General features: G+C 43.7%; 1 protein-coding gene across 2 annotated transcripts in view; it reads right to left on the reverse strand.

The window, feature by feature from the left end:
* Positions 1-1,024: 1,024 nt before the first annotated feature.
* nlgn1 (neuroligin 1) overlaps positions 1,025-22,123 on the reverse strand; it is a gene marked incomplete at its 3' end in the record, with an annotated part of 292,084 nt that continues 270,985 nt past the window's right edge. The window contains exons 3-9 of one of the 2 annotated variants that reach the window (XM_080506556.1): positions 9,944-10,129; positions 7,588-7,854; positions 7,143-7,504; positions 6,340-6,500; positions 2,923-3,079; positions 2,632-2,709; positions 1,025-1,621 (exon numbers count right to left, since the gene is read on the reverse strand). In XM_080506556.1, coding sequence (XP_080362682.1) covers positions 1,025-1,621; positions 2,632-2,709; positions 2,923-3,079; positions 6,340-6,500; positions 7,143-7,504; positions 7,588-7,854; positions 9,944-10,129 — 1,808 coding nt within the window. Of the gene's footprint in view, positions 1,622-2,631; positions 2,710-2,922; positions 3,080-6,339; positions 6,501-7,142; positions 7,505-7,587; positions 7,855-9,916; positions 10,130-22,123 lie in introns of both variants that reach the window. The other variant, XM_080506555.1, reaches the window with a different exon arrangement.

Here is a 22,123-nt window from a genome sequence, read left to right on the forward strand (position 1 = left end):
TTGGATGCTCCTCCACCCCCCCCCACCCCCCTCCCCCCCCCCCCCCCCCCCCCCAAAGAAGAGAAGAGGGCTGAAACAGCCTTGGTGCTTAGTGTACAGATCTAGATATGTAAATAGGTTCTATACAATAAAATTCTTCCCAATCCTCAAAAATAAATGGATGAAAAGTGTTTGCAAGATTTTTTCTTCTCCTTAAAATCATTCTCTTGTGCATTCAGGGTTTTCTCAAACATTTCAGATCCTTCCATTTTTTTTTTTTTTTTTTTTTTTTTTTTTTAATTTATCTTACATACCCCCTCCATTTCACGCCGTTGGGGACGAGGACGAGGCCGAACGCGCTTCGCTCCCGGCCTCCTGCTTTGTGCCTCGCAAAGCCGAGTTCCGTTGCGTTTGCGACGTGGAGGGACAAACAATATGTTTCCCTCCTTTCACAAAGTGCTCCCTCTTCTCACCTCTGATTCTCTGCACTGCTTCCAGATAACACTGCCAAGCAGTCATTTGTCAGAAAAGCTCCCGAAGGCCATATATATGTCACTAGAAAGAAAACGCATTTTAGTCTACCTTGTTTTGCTGCAGCGTCAGAACCAAAAATAATCACCAAAAAAACTTTGTCAGTTTTTTTTTTTTTTAAGCTTGTGAGGTTGTTTTCTTTCAACTCATGTCTTTTTTTTTTTTTCTTATTTGTGTCTTTCATTTTTGTACAAAAACACAATTATTCGTATTTTTTTTTTTTTTTTTTAATCCCCCCCCCCCCTTTCCATCTGGTCCAAACCCTTGACTATATTCCCCTCGGGTATGAACGTCGTTGTCGTACATTCCCAGTGTAATTCCATGAGTATCTGGGAACTCCGGGCTCGGCTTTAACAAACGGCGTATCCGTGGTTTTTTCGTCGGCAGGTCGGCCTCGAGTCTCTGCTCCGGCGGCGGCGGCGGCGGCGGCGTCCGGCGGCGGCGGCGGCGTCCGGCTCCGGGCCTCCGCCGACGACAGGTGTCCCGGCCTGCGATGGGCGCGTCCCGCGGCGGGCTATACCCGGGTGGTGGAGTGTGAGTGCGGGTGCGCGTGGGGCAAGGTGTTGTTCTGCCCGCTGCTGGGGAAGGTGTTGAAGGAGTGGAGCGAGGCCAGCCCCCCCATGGTGCTGGGGATCATGGTGATGGTGTTCGGCGTCATGAGCGGGATGTCGTCCGGCGAGCGCCGCATGGCCAGAGTGTAGTCCGGCGGGCAGGCAGTCCTCAGCACCACGTCGTGCGGGTGCAGGGAGTCCCCCACCCCTCTGCAGTCCCGGTCCAGGTCCGAGTGCTGCTTCATCTGCAGGGACATGATCTCCTCCTCCTGCGTGTGCGCCAGGTCGTTGGCGGCGCTCCGCTGGGGGCTGCAGCGGCGGTGGACGTCGTGCCGGCGCTTGTCCTTCTTGTAGTAGAGGGCGGCGAAGGCCAGGATGTTGAGGAAGAGCAAGGACGCCCCCACGGCGATGGTCACCGACAGCTCGGTGGAGTAGTCGCGCTGGTCCACCAGCGGGTTGTGGCTGTCCTGGGTCTCGGTCGGGAACGGGGTCGGGTTGGGCCGCTTGGTCGCCGTGACTTTGGTCTTTGGCGTGCGGTTGGTAACCTCTGGTGGCGGGATCTGGTGGGCGACAGGAAGTGTTATTCCACTGTGATTTGACTCATTTAATCAAGCAAGACTCAGCAAACTAATACAGTTATTAACCGAACATCCCAAACTTGCACTGTGAACACTGACAGTTAAACTTGTTGGATCTGCTCTGAAATCTTGTTTATCTATTTATTTATTTTTATTTAATTAATTAATATTTTTTTTAATTAATTGATGTATTTTTATTTATTTCTTTATTTATTTAGTATTTTTATTTTTTATTTAGTATTTTTATTTAGTATTTTTATTTATTTATTTATTACTTTTTTAAATTTTGATTTTATGTATTTATTTATGTATTTATTTATTTTTTATATTTATTTATTTATAAAAACTTTATTTATTTATTTATATTTTTTTATTTTTGTATTTGAGCAGTACACATTCTGCTCAAAAGCAGTGGGCTGAAGCAAGAAGCTTATGAGATCCACCCCCCAAACTCAGGGCAACAAAAAGTAGATTCCACACTAGAATAGAAAGAACAAAACGTCAACAACAACATTAACAAAAACAGAACCTCCCACATTTCAAAGGACTATATCAACACGGACCAAACTTACCACACACACTCACACACACATATACGTTGATCCTACTTCTTCAATGCATTTCTTCTTCTCTGTATGTTTCAAAAATCTTTTGTTTGTATTTGTATTTGAAGAAGTTGACGTTTGGACGTCGTTTCAACTCCGTCTCCAATTTGTTCCACAATTGAACACCATGAACTGTCGGGCTAAACCTTTTCAGGGTTGTGTTTCTGTTTCTGAGTCCTAAAGTTTAATTTATCACGTATTTCATAATGACCAGTACGATCTGGGAACCTTCTTTGTAATTTGGCTTGGTAACAATTTGTAACTTGCTTTATGTAACATCTGTACTGCTTGGAACTCAATGATGTCACAAAGCTTCATGAGCTTTGATTTTAAAAATAATGAGTTTGTGTGATTGTTGATTTTTTTAGTGAGCGATTCAGGACCAACCTTGGTGGTGGTGGGGATGAGCTGGGTGACCTCGTTCAGGCTGTGGAGATGAGGGACCAGCTCCAGCCACAAGTTGACCTGTGGACACGACACCACGTGAGATTTCGACCCTAAAAGTCGCTCTGAAATCACAAAACCTTTCCGGCGCAAGTCGAGATCTGGCGAGACCCAGTGTACAAACGGGATCTTGCCGGGCGTGATGAGGATTTTCCTTCAGAAAGGTATTAGAGATGGACATCTACAACGAGAACTGGATCCTAAATGTCCACACTGAGTACCATGTGACGGTACCTTGTTAGCGCGGTAGTGCTCCTTGACGCGAGGTTTCAAGCCGATGTGCAGGTAAAGCTGGTCCTTCTGATTGTAGCGCGTCCAGGCCACCTCCTCAAAACGATTGGGCTTGGTGTGGATGAACTTGGTGTCCTGGGGAACCGGCTGGTTTGGGTCGCTGTGGGGAAAAAAAAAAAAAAAATTATCGAGCTTGCTAATGGGAATGACAGGAAATGTGGTTCATTTTTTGACAAGTGTAGCATTTGACTGGAGCTCATCAGTGTGATTTTATTTTATTTTTTTTTACATTTTTTAAAGTGGTGAAATGCAGGCGAGGATGAAATTAATTTTAATCAATGGGCTCTGGGGTATTGCCACTGATGAAATCTCCCCCCCCCACAAAAAAAAAAGGTGAACAGGGGTATTATTGCTCAGATTATGAAGAATCCGATTGAAGAAAAGCTCCTAAAATGGCCAAAAAAAAAATACAAATTCAAAAGTTTGCTTGTCGCACTTATTAAATTATGGATGTCTTCTTGGAAGTGAACCTATTTATGTATTATTTATAGATTAAAAAGTAGCTTCTAGCTGGGGACGTGGTTTGGGCAGAGATGCAGTCCAACCATGCTTCTGATTTCCATAAAGCATTATACTTTAGTGGCTGCGGGGGAAAGTTTTAACATTATGTGCTTTCGATTTCTGGCAATCAAGTGGGGGGGTAACTTAAATTCATTGTAAATGCAGGTCAGCAACCCATGTGAATGCCCCTATCATGATCAGTTTATTTCTCCCTCGATATATACATATATATATATATATATATATATAAAGAGGGACTTTGAAGCAAGAGTCTCTGGCCTAAATAAAAACACTTGCACTCAGCCTGAACAGACCAGAGCCAGCGACGTGAGCGATGCGAGGCCCGTCCAGGCCCACCGAGCGCCCCATTGTCTGAGGGCGGCATATGGAGCCGGCCAGACCTCATCAGGAACACGCTTAGCCATTCCAATTGGTGGCATAAATCTCCCAGGTACCCGGCATTCCGCGTCAATTTGGGGTTATAAATGTAGATCATTAGTGCCTTTCTGTTTTCCCCCCGGGGGGGGGGGGGGGGGGGGCGCCGGCTGGCCAGTGCACAGAAATGGCCCTATGTCCGCCCCATTATGCTACAGAAAAACAATTACGGCCATGACTCTTACGCTGCGAGGCAACATGAGACGGAAAGAAGGGGGGAGGGGGGGAAGGAGGATTTTAATTTTGTCGCATCCAGAATGTCACTCTTCGGGCTACGGCCATTTATTAATAATGTAATTGGAGATATGGAGAATATCCTCCCAAGAATACCAATTACACTGCGCAGTCCATAAAACCCAGTGGCGTAATTTTTTCCAGTCTCGGTCGTCAAATGTGGGTTTTATACTGAAGAAACACAGTTACAGTAAAAATATCAATTAGCGGGCCGCATTAGAGGGTCCGTGTTGATCAAGCGCTGTAAAAAAAAAAAAAAAAAAACGAGAGCCCACAAAACGGGAATTACAAGCGTGGAGCTGCTCAGGGGAAAAGTCACAGATCACCTTTAATGATCACGGCTGGATGAACCGACATTATAAATTGTGAAGTGGAGCAGCGTGTCCTCTGTGTTTGTTTTTCTGTTGCACCATGTCAGAATAACTAGACACTCATCATGGTACATACATGCTATTTGCACCCCACGCAGTACTGATCGCGCCGTAATTATTAAAAACAGCCAACTTCAATGCATCCGTTCTGTAATAGTATTGGATAAAATGTTAAATCAACATATATGTGGCATAATCCTGCAAAATACATTGCAAATGCATGTATGTACAATTCATATTACATGTTTGAAAAGGGGGTAGAAGGTTGTTTTTTTTAAAAATTCTATCCCCTTTACATCTTCATTATTAGAATCACACAAAATATAGATTATTAAGTTGTTTTTCCTTTTTTTTAAATTTACATCAGTGATGTTGGTTGGATAAATTACCAGGATGTTTCTCGTATTGAATTGTATGCTTTCACAATTTATTGCATTTTTTTTTTTAATGTTATAAAAGATAATAAATTAAACAGCACCGACTCATAAATATATAGAACTTCTCAAGAACTCTGCCGATTCCCCGGGGTGAGAACAGGCGCCGGGATCCTCTGCGTCATGAGCGGAGGCCTGCAGTCACCATAGCCAGTTTGTTTAACACAGATCTGATCTGATTAACACTCCAGGAACATGGAGGGCGACTCAGCAACTCCGGCTCGTCCTTCGTACCTCCGAGCGTCGCTGGATAATTTACTACATTTTCCGAAAACTCTTGTTAAAGATGGCAGAAGAGGAGTGGTCTGGAATTAAGTGGTGGGTGGCAACGTCTTACATGAGACATCCACGTCTGCTTCACAGGATTGGTCGTTTCCATGAAACCAGGATAAATTCCCAATTTGCAGCTGTGATCCACAGCTGCAACTGAGCTCAGTTTATGTTCCTCCTATTTCAAGAAATGAAGCTCCGACTAAGAAATCAAACGATCTTTATTTCGTCTGTGTGCTAAAGTTGTCTATTCTTTTTCTACTTCCAGCTCCGTCTTCTTGAAGTACCGACAGTTCATAGAGTCTTAAGTACATTTTAGAGAGCGGTGCAGTTTAATGGCCGTTAGAACTCGGTTACACGACATTTTGAGTGAAAACTCATCCGTTTTCACACTTTCATACCGGAAAAGTGTCGCAGCAATTCAGAATGTTGTGTTTTTTTTCCCCCCCTGTTTCTGTAGAGCTTTTTCAAAAAGCTCCACTTCGGGAGATATTTTCAAAAAGGTGCATTTTCAGTGGCTTTAAATAGTATTTTTTAAACAGACATATAAAGTGATACCTAGAAACCCAGACCCAAGTCATGTCTCTTTATCTGTCAATGCGTTTCATACTTTGACCAATTTGTTGAAAGGAGTCATATTATCTACCTTTTCAACACTTTCACATGGTTTGTTGGTCCAGAAACCTCGTATTCAAAGTTTCCAGCTCCTCCTTGATTTTCCCTTCATTAGTATATTGGATCATAGGAGCTGCATTCAGAATCTGCTGTGTCTGTGTGAGCTGGACTGGCTCCGCCCCCACACACGCCCATCTATGGGAAAGAGGAGGAAGTACTTCCTCTCGTGGCGCCATGTGCCAGAGCAGAGCTGTCTAATTGTGGGAGGAGTCAAAAGGGGAGGAGCCTACCTTGATTATGATTAGCTAAACCCCCGATGACACTATATAGGGTTTGATTTCTGATTGGCTAGTTGGAGCAACACACTTTAAAAAAAAAATTAAACAAGCTCCTATGATTTTAAATAATATAGTAAGGTAATATAAATGAATTTCGCGCCTTTAACGTTAACAACAACGAGTCTATTTCCAGACTTTGCTCTACGAGTTGTGTCATCGTACCCCGTCTTGGCGAAGTTGGTCCAGTAGGTCATGACCACGGCGCTGAGCATCACGTCGTTCTTGGAGAAGTTGCAGGGGAACAGCTCCGTGGGGCCGATCATCGGCAGGCCGAACACGTAGGGGATCTCGTCTCCGTGTGCTGCGTCCGCCCAGGGTGGAACCTGGCGAGCAGCAATGGGAATGAAACCGCGTCGGATTTATCGCATTTGTGTCCCACATACAAGCAGGTTCTGTTGCTATGGGTATTTAAAAAAAAAATTTCTTCCAACAAATATATCATATCAGGTTTGTCATTCACTGTATCACAGGGAGCGACGAGATGAGAAACAAAGGGATGGTGCCGACAGAAGGAAAAACTACTTTGTGATTCATTTAAAGCAGAATGTAGGGCTGGAGATGGTTGAATGGAAAAAAAATAAAAATGTGAGTTTTAAAAACAAATGTTGGGATTCTAATCAACCTAATTAAAATGATATATATATATATATATTGTCTGGCCAGACTTCACAGGTTTCACTTATAACCGCGCTGATTTGCAGCACAAACTGGAGAGATTAAAGTCGTCCGGGATTAAAAAAAACAAGATAATTAACTTGATGGAAAAACTGCCGAGTCACTCTTCATAGACACTGTCTAACAGACACCAACACAAGATATGGAAACATTCAATCAACTCAACTGCTGTTGAGTCCACAAGGGGCAGATAGATATTGTAATGGAAAACGTGAAAATATATATCAAAGTAATAAATCCAAGAAAAACAAAAAAAGAAACGGTTGCAAAACAGGCATTCCGAGGCCCACCTGTTCCGTCTGACAGTGGTGATAGAAGGCGTAGAAGTAAGTTGGCGAGCCGAAGCTGGAGTGCAGGTCCGCCGTGGCGACAGCCGGCGCCACCCACTGGTGGTCGGTGAAAAGGGCGAGCAGCGTCTTCCTGCGGGTCTCCGGGTTGTGCCTGTCCGCCCAGTCGGTGTACATGAACTTGATGGTCTCCCTGAGGATGTCCTTCCCCTCCGGGTAGCCGTAGAGGTCGTCCACGAAGCTGGACACGGCGTAGTCGAAGTCGTTCGCCTGGACGCCGTTCTCGTTGTCCACGATGAGCTCCACGAACTTCAGGCCCTCGCCTTGGTTCACGCCCAGCATTATGTCGTAGTTGAGGAATTCACCTGTCGTGGGGGGAGAGACGACGGTCGCGTCACGGAATCCAGAGAAGGCATCCGAGTAGGGGGGGAAAAAAAAACCCACATACCTTGCTCCATGAGAATCTGAGGGTCGTCCGGTATGACGTCCCCGTCGATAACGGGGCCGAAGGCAATGTGGTAGCGCGCTGGCTGGATGTCTTGATCCACCAGCTCCTTGTAGTGTTTCTGCTGCAGGCACAGCACCAGCTCCACCGTGTCCTCCAGGTTGCAGCCCACCTTCCTGGCCAGCATGCGGGCGTACTTGGCCGGCTGGAAGCTGACGGCCCAACTGGACAGAGCCGTGCCGCTCTGGGCGATGGCCCTCTGGAACAGGCCTGGACACACGAGGGAGAAGGGTTCAAGGAGAATCCTCCCAAAAATCAACAACGTGGGAATTTTTGAAATAATAATAATAATTAAAGCTGCAAGCAGCATTGGATGGGACCTTGAGACTGCCCGTCGGGGGGGGGGGGGGGGGGGGGGGGGGGGGGAGTGTGGCTATGAACGGTTCAAAATATTGCATTAAGTAAAAAAAAAATAAAAAAAAATTGACTTTTATTTTGAAAAAACTGCATCAAAACCAGCTAATTAGCTAGTGATTTGTGATCGCAGCACGCCCTTTGGGCTACCTACCAAATTTCAGCTCAATCGGACAATGTTTGTTAGCATGGTAACGGGCATGCTAGGCCGCAAGCTAGCGGATCCACCTGAAAATCTCATTTTGGTACTCCCCAGGTGCCCCCGATCCCGAATAGTGTCTTACTTTAATTCTGGTGTGAATGACACAGCACTTATGGCACAATAAAAGTTTTTCAAAAACTTCCACCGACATGAATTACATGTCTCAGGCCAGGCCTCCAACAAAGGTCAGTGTGTGACATGAGACTGACCTGGTGGAGTGCCGGGCCTAGGAGGCCCGGCTTTGTCGGCGGTGTACGAAGGTGTGAATGATGCAGCAATAAACGTTTTTCAAAAACATCCACCGACATGAATTTGAGGGCCTCAGGCCAGGTCTCGTACAGAGGTCAGTGTGACCTCTGTACGACACCCCTTTGGGGGCGTCGGCCCCTCTGGGAGGGTCAGGAGAGGGCCTGGATGAGATGACTTTTGGCGACGACGAAATCCAAAAGAGACCTGCCGTTGGCTGGGCCTAGGGCCCAGCCGTTGGCGAGGTCCCTAATTAGTCAATACAGCTCAGAATTGTGCACCGTACCCATATAACACCTGCCATTAAGAACAAATTGGACCCCAACGTTTCACCACTGTGCTGGAAATTGTAAATCTGAGATGGGTAGTTATGTTCACTGCATGTGGTCTTGTGTTAAACTGCAGCGATATTGGTGCAGCCTTGTAAATGTACTGTGCTCTATTTTCAATATCCCAATCCAGCTGGACCCCAAGTGTCTCTTACTTGGTCCAACAGACGAAGGTATCACCCAACAGAGTTCACAAGAGGCTTTAGAATATCCTGACCTTTGCTGCTAGGAAAAATACCCTATCCTTTAGCGATTGATGAGTGATATGCTTTGTGTACAACCTGTTCATCTTCTTGTATTGGGGCGTCTGTGTTCTGAGCTGATAGCTTATGTGGTTACTGTCAAGAATTGAGAAGTATCTTAATCTAGACAGATGTATATAGTGCTGTATGTGAGCTATTGTGTTGTTGTCGTGTCTGTCATTTGTTTGAAAATACAATAAAAATATTATTTAAAAAATAATAATAATAATTAAAAAAATGAAAATGTTTGCTTGGTTTTGAGTAAAAAGTTCAGATATAAGATGTAAAAGACGTAAGCGACAATCCAGTTCTCAGTCACCACTGAACACATTTCTTTCTAAATCTGGTCATTGCCTTTACAATTCAGATAAACCAAAAAAAATGAGTCATTATAAATTTTTAAATCAAAGCTGAAAACTCATTTTTTTTTAAGTTGACTTTTAACTGTGTCTAGGGCAGAGTATTTTATTCTGTATGCTGTTTTTATGAATCTCTGGAAGGCTTCACCAACCTGCAGCACCGCCGCACCTCCACCAGTCAGCACCTGTGCTTTATTTATTGCTTTTATGTGTTATTCTCGTATTTATTTCTTAATGTATTGTTGTTTTTTTTTATATGTAGCTTTGTTGTAAAGCACTTCGGATTCCACTAGGTGATTGTAAAGGGCTATAGAAATAAAGTTTGATTGATTGATTGATAAATCAATGCAGACACTGACGATAATCCACTTTATGTGTCTATTTGGCAAAATGTGGCGGCAACATGAGGTCCTCGTCTTGAAATCTCAGCAAAACGGACAAAAAGCCCTGCAGGAATTTCCGTGACTTAATGTGTGTGATTTTCCTTGTTCTGGTTTTTTTTTTTTTTATTAAATATATATATCGATATATATGTTGTACCTTTGGTGGAGTTGCTCCAGCGGTTGCCCTCCGAGTAGTGGGACAGGGTGAGCAGGTTGACGCAGGACGCCCCGGCGCCCGAGCCGAACACCGTGATTCGTAGCGGGTCGCCGCCGAACGCTGCTATGTTCTCGCTGGTCCAGCGCAGAGCCTGGATCTGATCCAGCAGGCCGTAGTTCCCTTTGGCCGCCTGGTCGCCCGTGCTGAGGAAGCCTGCACAACACAGAAACACAGAAACATCCGTTTTTGGGGGTATTTTTTTTTGGGGGGGGGGGGAGGTCACGACACTCTGACGGCCGCCATTATTGTTATTGTCCATGAACTCGCGCAGAGAAATTATTTACTGCGACTGAAATATTGTTGTGTAAACGTGGCCTTAACAGGCCCTTGAGTACAACAGTTCTCCAGTAATTTAACAGTAAAAATAAGTATTTTTATTTATTACAGCTGAGCCTCCAGCTTCCATCTATCTTTCCTTTCTGCAGCCAAATAATCCCGAGCTACTCCAGGCCAGGGCGGATTACATACATTATATACTATTATCTAGTGTCATTTGAAAGTAATTCATCATATTACAGTACTACTGTTGCTGAATTGCAATGCGTTACACTACTTTTGTGTTACTTCCACAGAAATAAGAACAGAACTATGAGCAGGTGTTCTAAATAGCTGAAAAGTAGTTTATTGCAGCTGCTTCTACATTCAGCCAAGGTGATGTAAGATAATGACCGTGGCTCCTAAAACTACTAAGAACTTCAAATAATAGACAAAATAAAGACTCATCGGTGAAAACGACCATTAGATTCACAAAAGTAGATAAAAGATCAGAGTCTGGTGAGAAAATATATAAAGTCGAGGCCTTCATGTGATTTTACTTCACCAGAAAAACCTTGTTGAGATTAAAAATCTCTTTTTCAAGAGTCCCAGTTGAGACAGGCAGCAGCACATTAAGGTTCCAGACCAAAAAGACACATAAGACATATAAGTAAAATGTCAATACATTAAAAAACAACAGAGGAAAGTAGGTGGTGACGTCCCAGATTACACGGATTTAAACACAAGCTCACAGGGAGAGAGAGAGAGAGAGAGAGAGAGAGAGAGAGAGACGTGCTGCCATTTTGGATGTATCTCTGTGTATTAAATAAACCGCGGTATCACATAACATCAGAAGTGCCATCAAAGCCAGGTTTAATCTCTTAATCCTTAATTGTCACACACACTGAATATTGGCCATACAATCTCACCACAAACGATCAACACAAACAGAATTCCGGTCCGTCGTTCTACCCGTTTGACCAAAACCACGACAATGTCTCGTGACGAAAATTAAATCCACCACAGAAAAGCGAATCTCACTATTAAACCAGGAAACTGTTCAGACCGACACACGTCAAGTCCTGACAAAATGGCAGGAAATGACAATAGGCCTCCTTCTCACCAGGTTTCAATGTTAATTTCAACCAGATTGTTTGAGATTATCGTGTTAAACCAATGATCAGCCTTTGATGGTTCAGAAGAAGAAGAAGAGAAGAGAAGAAGAGTCGCACTCCATTAATTCCCTCAGGGAATTTTATAACAAAGTCTGGAAATAGGCTCATGATTGTGAGCTTAAAGGCTTGACTTTTATTTATTTAATTTATTCATCATATTATATTAAATCCCCGGGGGGGGGGGGGGGGGGGGTGGTTTTACCCAGATGACCCGTCGGTAGCAGCCACACAGCGCGGCGCTGGGGAGGAGCTGACTGCAGAGGAAACCAGAGAACCAGAGGAAACCAGAGAACCGGGGGAAACCAGAGAACCGGGGGAAACCAGAGAACAAAGAGGAGACTAGAGAACCCAGAGGAAACCAGAGAACACAGAGGAAACCAGAGAACCGGAGGAAACCAGAGAACACAAGGGAAACCAGAGATCCTGAAGGGAACCAGAGAACACAGAGGAAACCAGAGAACATAGAGGAAACCAGAGAACATGGAGGAAACCAGAGAACATGGAGGAAACCAGAGAACACGGAGGAAACCAGAGAACATGGAGGAAACTAGAGAACCTGGAGGAAACCAGAGAACCCAGAGGAAACCAGAGAACAAAGAGGAGACTAGAGAACCCAGAGGAAACCAGAGAACCGGAGGAAACCAGAGAACACAGGGGAAACCTGAGATCCTGAAGGGAACCAGAGAACATGGAGGAAACCAGAGAACGGGAGAAACCAGAGAACCCGGAGGAAACCAGAGAACATGGAGGAAACCAGAGAACGGGAGAAACCAGAGAACACAGAGGAAACCAGAGAACATGGAGGAAACCAGAGAACGGAGGAAACTAGAGAGCACGGAGGAAACCAGAGAACCCGGAGGAAACCAGAGAACCGGAGGAAACCAGAGAACCCGAAGGGAACCACTTCAACGTTCAGCCTCGATGGAGGAACCAGAACACACGTCTTGTCAATGTTAGTGAATTCCGGCAGCAGGAAATAAAATACGTCTAATATCAGAATGTCTTGTGGCGTTTTACTAAATTCTTTAACAAAAAATGTAACTAGCAATGCGTACTATTACTGTCACTGTAACTGCGTAACTTTATAAACACGTCACTCCATAAACACTCGGTGCAAAGCGAGGCGTGACTTCCAGACGAGACGAGTCCCGCAGGAGAGCGCTGCTCTTCCAGAGCCATTTCCAGCCGGACTCCCTTCCTCTCCGCCGCTCCTTCTGATTTCCATACTAAAAGCTCTATTACCTGCCACAGGCGTCCAGGGAGCGCCGCATACACGCCAGCTCCGCCCATTAACTACTCCTCCCCCACCCACCACCCTGTAATGTTCCCTCGGAGCCGTCCCGTTCTGCAGCTAAAAAATAAAATGATCATTGCAGAGTCGGTCGGCACATTTTCTGCGAGGCGCTGCGACGTGCGTCCCGGAGGATCGACACGCCGCCGATTGGAAGAATCAACACTGTCAATCAACGTCACTCATTACAGGCAAAACGTTCACAATTGTATATTGTGACACCAGAGGATAGAAAAAATGTTTCTCCAATCAGAGAGAGTTTATTAGGATCGAGAGATCTTAACAAACGCCACATGTGTTGAACCGAGTTAGCATCGCTAGCATGTTAGCCAACGCCAACTGGCCTGTCAGGTCGCTACACCACCAGCGACAGACGCTGATCTCCTTTGATCTCCTTTGATCTCCTCCGTGAGGTGCCTCTCTCATCCGCTTTGCGTGGAAAACATTTTTTCACAGTTTTTGGGGATTTATTTGGAAACATTCCGCCGCGAATGTCCCAAAATTAAATCGACTGGTCCGTGGATGACGACCAATCATCCGCGAGTTGATAGTTTTCGTGAAAACTTGGTAGAATACATACACGCAAACCGATAAATAGATATATACGAGGAGACAAAAACACAACCCGTCTCGGCTAGCTTTCCGTTGGCGGAGGTGAAAAGAACAGGTGAGTAAAGACGTAGTGAAACTGATCCATCATGTTAGTGATTCAAACATTACTGGGCAGTAAAGCAGCTGTTAAGGCGGCTCAGGAGGAATTCTGGTGGATAAAAGGAGAGCGCAGGAATGGTGAGGAGGAGAGCGAGATGACATGCTGGAAACTCGCCTGGTTCCACAACAGTCTGGATCCCAACAGCTCATACGTGCTCATGTCTGAGGCTTTTTTTAGAAGGAAGAATGAAAAAAAAAAGATCTTTTTTTCGTGTGTGATCAGGAAGACAGTAATTCAGCAGCTCGGGCTCTAAGCTGCCTTGGACGACAATATGGAGGTGAACCCTGATCCAGGAATCCAGCTTTTATCCACACTATCTCTGTCCAAGCAGAAAGAAAGAGAGGGCGAGAGAGAGAGAGAGGGAGAGAGATTGGATTTTTTTTTTTTACTTCTTTCTCTGCACACATCTATTTTTCACAGTCATGCTCTGGATACTATAATCCTCTCTCTGTTCTCTCTCTCTCTCTCTTTCTGTTGCTGTTCTTTTGTGGAAAAGAGAGAGAGAGAGGGAGAGAGAGAATGTGGAGGACGGAGGGTAAGGGGGGGGGGGGGGGTAAAACAGTGCCACTGAAGCATGTAAACTCCGCCGGCAAGACGTGGCTTATTACAGAAGTGCGGAGTGGAGGAGAAGAAAGAGAGAGACAGAGACTTTCACAATGCGATGAGATTAACAAGCGCAGGGGGAAAAAACACCACAGCCGGGATGAAAGAGACAAAGGAGAGGAGAGGAAGAGACAAAAAAACCCCACAACAGACGGAGAGAAAGAGAGGCTTAAAGAGGAAGAGGAGGAGGAGGAGGAGGAGGAGGAGGAGGGGGGGGGTCTACACCTGCCTCTGTGTGAACGAATGAATGAATCCTCCACTCGTTCACATTTAACTCGTCTAATAATCACTCTTCGTAGCGCAATTTGCTAAATGCTATTGCGCGGCGTGTGACACGTTTTCACGCGTCGTTCAAAGTGCGAAATCGACGGAGGCGAGAAACGACCGCTTGGCGGTGAAAGAGCAGAATAAACTTCGCATTTAGTTTTGCTCCATTCTTTTCACGAGCGGAACTCGAAAGATCAAAGCGTTTTTCCGTCTGAGCACAAAGAAAAGGCCGATTTCTCTCAAATATTGTTCGCAAATTTGTCTAAATCTAATAATTCATCCACCCGACAGGGAACAGATTAGGTTAGAAAGGTTTTTGGATTTTTGTTGAAATTTCCACAGTTTTTGCACCACAGTGGATTTACAACCCCACACTATAAAATTAGCCTTATAAATCATTCCAGTTAATCACGGAGCTTATCGTTGAGCCACACGGCTACAGTTTGATGGTTTCATTTGCTTTAAGATAAATTCAACTGGAACTTTGAGAATCAAATTAAATGAATAGCAATCTCCATGTGAGAATTAATGGAATGATTGCTTCTTTGCAAAAAAAAAAAAAAAAATCGATATTCCCCCTCAGCAACCTGCTGAGCTGTGGAGGAAATCGAATAATGAGAAACAACCATGGCGAGGAACCCAAAGCAGGACGACTGAAAAACCCTGCTGAGCATCCGACGACGTAACCCCCCCCCCCCCCCCCCCCCTCCCTGCAGTCTGCCTCGAAAAAACAAATGGATGCAGCGGCAGCTCCAAATATTTACAGTTCCTCGGCAGCTCCTCCGTCTAGATCTGCTCCCCTGCATATGAAAACGACGCAGAAGACGACGGCGACGACGACGCAGCAAAGGGCAGCCGGCCGGGGAACACTGCTGAGGAGGCACAAAGCATCCCTCACTGGGGGAAATGAACACGGAGCTGCAGGGTATTCATTCATTAAACCTTCCTTCAGACAGCAGGGTGGGGGGTGGGGGGGGCAAGCAACCAGCCGGCGCCTACGTTCAGGTGCGCCGTGCTAAAAGTGTGAACTGTTGGCAAAATGAGCGTCAGCAACAACTACCGTGCACCACGAGTCGCTACGAGTCCCTAACGGCATGTTGACGTGACTTCATGAGCCTTTTTTTTTTTTCGAAAAAGCTGCGTTTTCACTGGCTGCGACTGTAACGGAGTTAAAAAATGCACTTTATTTATTATTATTATTATTATTATTTTCAAGTCATGTTTATTATTGTTATGTTGAGTATTTGCGAATTTTATCTCAATAGTTTGTTTTCATTTATTTTGCTTTATTTTTGAATGGCCTTTTTGCACTGGGTCTTGTTTGTCCCTCCCGGGCCTCCGTCGTTCCTCACTGTTGCTTTTAACGGCTGAGGGTGAGTCGTACGGGAATTCACTGCCGCAATTTCGTGCCGTTTTGTCTGTAAATGTCGTAGTTTATGTGGAAGTTTTTACTGTAGATGTTTGTCATAGTGTGTCGTCATGTTACTGAGCTGTTTTGTTTAGTTTTAACCTCTATTTTAACTTTTAGAAGCAGATATAAGTTCGTTAGTTTTGGCGCGATTTTCCAGTTTTATGTTCAGAAGCAGAGTGGAGGAAGGCCAGTGGGAAGATTAAGTGTATTTGTAATCTTTTCCACAGGTACGTTTCAAGTTTTCATTTGATTTCCGTTCATTTGTTCCACCCCATGTATTGTATTTACGTATTTAACAGACGGCAGTATTGCAAATTTGGTATTTCATTGTTCAGATTTAATGTTCAAAATGTACTTTTAAAATGTCGAGTGTTGGTTTTAATGGCCGAGGAACCAGAGTGGAGGAAAGGCCAGTGGGAAGATTACGTGTATTTGTAATCTTTTCTACAGTAAATCGAGACTGAAAGACACTCAATCGACTCGTCATTATTGTAGCTGTCATCAAAGTCAGTTATGCAATTTAAGTTCATTTTATTATTTTAGAGTGAAAACCAGGAATAATTTCGTTAATTAAATCCTATTTGTTGTTTTATAAATACGTTAAAAAGCACATCTGTTAACACCATGAAAGAAGAGTGCAGTGTTTTCCTTTGGAAGTTTTCTTCCCCAAGTTTCTGCGGCCAATGAGGTATGAAACTCATGCCCATGTTTATATTTGTGTTTATTACGCATTTCTTTTAATTGTCATTTTCTGAATATGTGCTTAAACCCGTATGTTTGTACATTTATTTATTCAGTTCTCGTGGCGTTGACGTCGGCATTTCGCCACTTCGACATGACGTCGGGAATAAATGTCCGTATGAAAAGGAAATTCCTTGTCGTCCGTGATTAAACTGGAGGGGAGCTACAATTACCGTATTTTCCGCACTATAAGGTGCACCGGATTATAAGGCACACCTACATTGATTGACATAATTTACAACTTTGCTCATATATAAGGCGCACCGCATTATAAGGCGCATGGAATAGACCAGTGGTCATAACCTTTATAGCTCAAAGCCATTAGGTTACATTTTCCACTGATTCTAACACCCAGAGAGGTGCATATGCTTTATTTTGAAAGTCCTACCTGCAGCCTATGCCAGGAGGACACTACACACAAAACCTTCTTCACTGCTGGTTGACAACTTACAACTACCGGTAATAAACTAAACTACATGAACTAAGCAACAAAAACACAATTATTACCGACACCACAAACCAAATAGAACCCCCAATAATTGCATTTAAAACACCACAAACAGAAACTCCCATAATTCATTGCAGCTATCGGCTGCACTGAGGAGCTCAGGATGCAAGGCATGATGGGAATTCATGCTTTGTGTTGTTGGAGGTTATTGTGGGTTGTTGTTGGGCTTGGTGTTGTGTTGATTGTGTTCATGTTGTGTTTTTGTTCCCCAGTTTAGGGAGGAATTATTTCATCTAGTTTATTTTGGTTTGTTAGAATGTTGGTGTGCAACCATGAGTGATGAAGGTGTTGTGTGGAGTGTCGTCCGCTCTGAAGATCCGGTTGCCAAGTTAGAGTTGTCAAAATAAAAGCTTCTGGTTGTTCAGCTGTCAAATAGCAGTCTCAAGTAGAGCAATTCTTCCATATATAGGGCGCACCGGGTTGTAAGGCGCACTGGCAGCTTTTGAGAAAATTTGAGGTATTTAGGTGCCTTATAGTGCGGAAAATACGGTATTTTAAAAGTCCAAATCACAGCCGTTACTCGACCACAGTCGTCGTGTCAACAGACAAAAGTTTTACGCTGAGCGCAGAAACAAGCCGAGGACGTTCACGGCTCCACTTCTTGTTCAGGAACACTATTAATAACTCGCACGGCGACGGATCTGCAGGAACGGACTGCCACTCTTCTTCTTCTTCGTCGTCTTTTTTTTTTTTTTTTTTCCTCGTCTCATCCAGCTTTGATTGGAGCGCCGGTTCCCGCTGCCTCGGTTCAGAGGAGGATGTTTTTCACAAGAAACAACAAAAAAAAGAAAAGAAAAAAGAAAGAAGATCTGATAAACCAACGGCGCGACACAACACAGGAATTAGTGGGGGAGAAGGTAAATGTTTTGAATTAATGTTCATGTCACTACGAGTGTGTGTGTGTGTGTGTGTGTGTGTGTGTGTGTGTGTGTGTGTGTGTGTGTGTGTGTGTGTGTGTGTGTGTGTCATGTAAAGCAGGTAAGACGCTGCTGTCAATTAAAAGCAGATGCAACAAAATCAATACTGACACTTCGTCTTTTTTTTTTTTTTTTTTGGTGGTAAAGCACAAACTGTCACTGTTGCACGTCGGCAGCTGGTTGGAATAAAGAAAACATCTTTACATTTTTCCCTTTCAGATCCACTTCTGAATGAACAAGTTTCCGTTTGATGATTTTTCTCATTCGTTCACAAGAACAATTTTGATTTTTGCTTCTCTGATTCAACCCAACACCCCGTTTACATAACATTTCACTGAAAAATGTTTACAATTGCACAGTTTTTGAAAGTGTCAGTTTCTATGGAAACGCTGAAAACGATGCAGTGAGCACATTAGGCCACTAGTTGGTGCTGTTGCTTGTTTTTTTTGTAATGAAACCACACAGCAGAGAAGAATGGAGTATAAACATAACCGATGGGAGAACGCGGACATTCTCGTGGGACGGACCACCAAGTTGGATGGCTATTACGGTTGACTGTCAAAATAAGAGTTCCAGGAGAATATAGACTGGGAGTCACGACACTGACTGAGCGGATTCAAACACAATGAAAATAAAATGCCTCAATCATGTGATCAGGAATAATCTTTGTGACGACGTCCTTCAAAGACAAGCTTTATTCACAAACTGACATGCTGGCGTGTCATTTTATTCAATTCAATTAAACTTTATTTATATAACACCAAATACAACACAGTCGTCCCGAGGTGCTTTTAACAGAGAAAAGAGGAAAAACTCAACGATGAAATGCGCTAATAATGTCAAAATGACCTTATTTAAATGTCCTGCCGCTGTACACTGCCCCCTGGTGGTGCAGTTACAGCACAGCCAAAGTTCACCAGTTTCCTGTTGCGTTTGGTGGAGCAGAGCCAGTCAGCGGTTTGTGATATTTAAAGTTCGTGAACAGGCTGGAGCTGTTTAACAATGAAATTAAAAAGCTGTTGATCAGACCAAAGAGTAGTGTTCGGTACACTTTGCACTTTGGAGGCACAATGTTTAACATTTTATTGCTGTCGTCTGTTTTTTAATGTTTTCATATGGAAGAAAAAGATTGATTGATTAACAGAAGGACCTTTGGTCACGTGACCCGGGAGCAGCAAGTTTATTTTCCTCCCGCATTTCCAGAGAGATCTGTTTCTCGAAAAAAGCTTCACTTCGGGAGTCAGTGTTGTGCAAACAGACGCCGAAAATTACGTAACAAAGGTCTTGTGTAAACGCGGCATACGTATCTGAACACGCCAGCAGTTTCACACACACACACACACACACACACACACACACACACACACACAGCAGGGTGCCTCGGTGTGACAGATTGAACGTCAGGTGTCAATTACTGTAAATATTCCCCGTCAGGCCCTTTGATTCATCGTCCATCCATCACTCTGCATCTCGCCGCGTTAATCCACTGTCTCTGTTTCCCTGTCTGTCAAATCCACCTCTCAGTTCCCCCCCCCCCACACACACACACACACACACACCCATCCCTGCACGCAAATCAAATTACGCTTGTCAACGTTGAAAATGAAATGAGCCGCCGTTCATATTTCTTGTTCCGCACAAACAACAAACACGTGTTAATTTGTGTCGCTGCCCGAACAGATTTGCCTGCAGGACAAGCCGGTATAGATTACCTCCGTCTGCCCCCGCCGACGGCGGCGGGCGGGCGGGCGGGTGGCGGGCGGGTGGCGAGGGTTTCCTCTGCGAGGCGGTGGATGTGATTAAACTGTTACTCCAGCTAGTCTGGCTTTGTGGAGCGAATGCATAATGGCCTGTAATTAAATAAATGTGTGTGTGTGTGTGTGTGGGGGGGGGGGGGGGGGGGGGGAACAAACAAAAAAAAGACAATGATTAGGCCTTTACTGTTTACCACATTATCTAGTGTTGCACTCCAGAAAGCGCGAGAAACGGCACAAACATATCAATACATTAATAAACAAACAAAAAAATAAAATGTACCAAACCATTTATTCAAAAGAGAAAAGCTTAATGAACTGGTTTCTTTCTGTGTGTGTTCCCACAGTGCCTCCATACTCATACTTTAACTTTTTTTTTTTTTTTTTTAAACAATCACTAATTGCTGAGTTTATTTCAAGGTAAAACAAACGGAAAAAAAAACAAAAAAAATCAAACACGTGCATCCATCATGATTATACTCACGCATGTATAGTCAGTGACTTTAAACTAATTAACTGATTGAATTAAGTGTCATGAATGTTCATAACAAGCAGTAATTGATGGTGAAACGCCGCGGTAGCGATTCTTCCTCAGTCATTTACCAACGGCGGCTCGGATCCACATGTTTATTACAATAATGACAAGTAATAAATATTCATACAGAACAAACTGCTTTCGATACATTAAACCCGTCGGCGCTAAACAGCAAAGATTTAATTTCATTTCAATGCCACGATTGTTTGTTTTTACTTTCACCCTCCACTTATTTGAAATGAAGGCGACGTCCTCCTCATTGGGTGTGCTAATGCTAATGCTAATGCTAATGCTAATGCTAAGAGTGACTTCCTGTCGCCTCCCCCTGGTGGCCAAAAGCTTAAAACATCATTATTTTTTCTTAGTCTCCCGTTTAAACGACGTTTCACGTGAAAACGCAGCATTTTTGTTCCAGAAGTGTTTGACTCATGTTTTCAAAAAATGACGCCCCGTTACAACCGTAGCGTTTTGAAAACGATACACGTTTCCACGGCAACAACAGAAACACGGAAAATGGTGTCGTTTTCACGTTGGGCCACTAGGTGGTGTATTACTACACAATTTTGCAGAGAACAATCTGCCGTCAATATTAACAAAAGGCTGCTGTTGTTTTCACTTGGAGACGGGATGTTTTGATGTTTAAAAGCAGATCTCATGTAAAAAGCAGTAAAATATGCACGAGACGTCATTAGTGCAGTTACAAGGACGGTGAGAAAAAAACCACATCAACCCTATCGCACAACAATAAATCAGATTTGAGTGTGGATATTGTTTTTTTTGTGCATTTATTAAAAGATTAAAAACCAAAAAACAACCCGTCCACAGCTTTCAATACCAAACTCTTTTAGTTTGATTTATTCCAGTAGTATGTGGAATGACTTGTTGTCTCCACGCGATTCACAATATGACTTCTCAGTGTGTTTATTTACGATTCCACTGGAATATCAAGTCATTCTTAGAATTTTTTTTCAGTCACACACAAAAAAATGTAAATACATTGATTGGAATAAAACTGCTTTAAAAAAAAACGTGTGAGTGTGTCCACCGGTGTTTGGACTCTAAAGCTTTGGCACATTTTTATCATTTTATAAAGTTTAGTAACTTTTAATAACGCAGGGTAGATTACTATCACTTAATGTGGACATTTAAAGGCTCATACTGTTTATTATCTATTACCCAGAATCCACTGCGGTTCGACCGATGAGTGTCTTTGTACATGTATTAATGGAATTTAACATTAAAATCAACGTTGTGTAATTAATGCTGTTTGACAAAAACTCCTTCTGGCTTTAAAACTGGATTCTTTGACCCGAAATTTCATGGCACAACTTCCAGGAGGACTATTTGCGCGCTCGTCTTCTCCTCTACAGTATTCTTCTGCCACATCGAGCAAACAAATAAATCAACAAGATATATAAACGGTAGATCTGCTTTGGCGCTGAAGAAACAGCCGTCATCAAGATTTGTGAAAACTAAAGCAGATATTTGACACACAGACCAAAAGGCAGGGCTGAATAAAACATCGTTGTTGTTTTTTTTTCCCCCCCAAGGTGAGCAAAGGACTTAATAAGGATATAAAAGGGAATATATTTGGTAATCTTGTGTTTACATTCAAAAGGGATCCACTCTTCAAACATCCGTGAGTCCCGGTGCAAAACGGGTAGGAATGCAAATTCCTCCTTCCTTGAGACGGGAGAGTGTTTTATTGGCGTACGGGGGGGGGGAAGTGTGGCCCCACAGAGGGAGGGATTAAAAATAAAAAATAAAAAATAAATAAAGACAGAAGTGCAGAGAGAGCTGAGGACCATGAGAGGTGGATGACAATGTGAGAAAAGAGTGTGGGAGGTGCTGAGGCGGAGAAAGGGCACGATGGAGGAATAAATATATATATATATAAATAAATATATATATATATATATATATATATATATATATATATAAAGCAGAGCCGTGGAAGACGGCATAGGAGGCGAAGTCA

This window comes from Blennius ocellaris, assembly GCF_963422515.1.
Source record: "Blennius ocellaris genome assembly, chromosome: 12".
Taxonomy (NCBI): Eukaryota; Metazoa; Chordata; class Actinopteri; order Blenniiformes; family Blenniidae; genus Blennius; species Blennius ocellaris.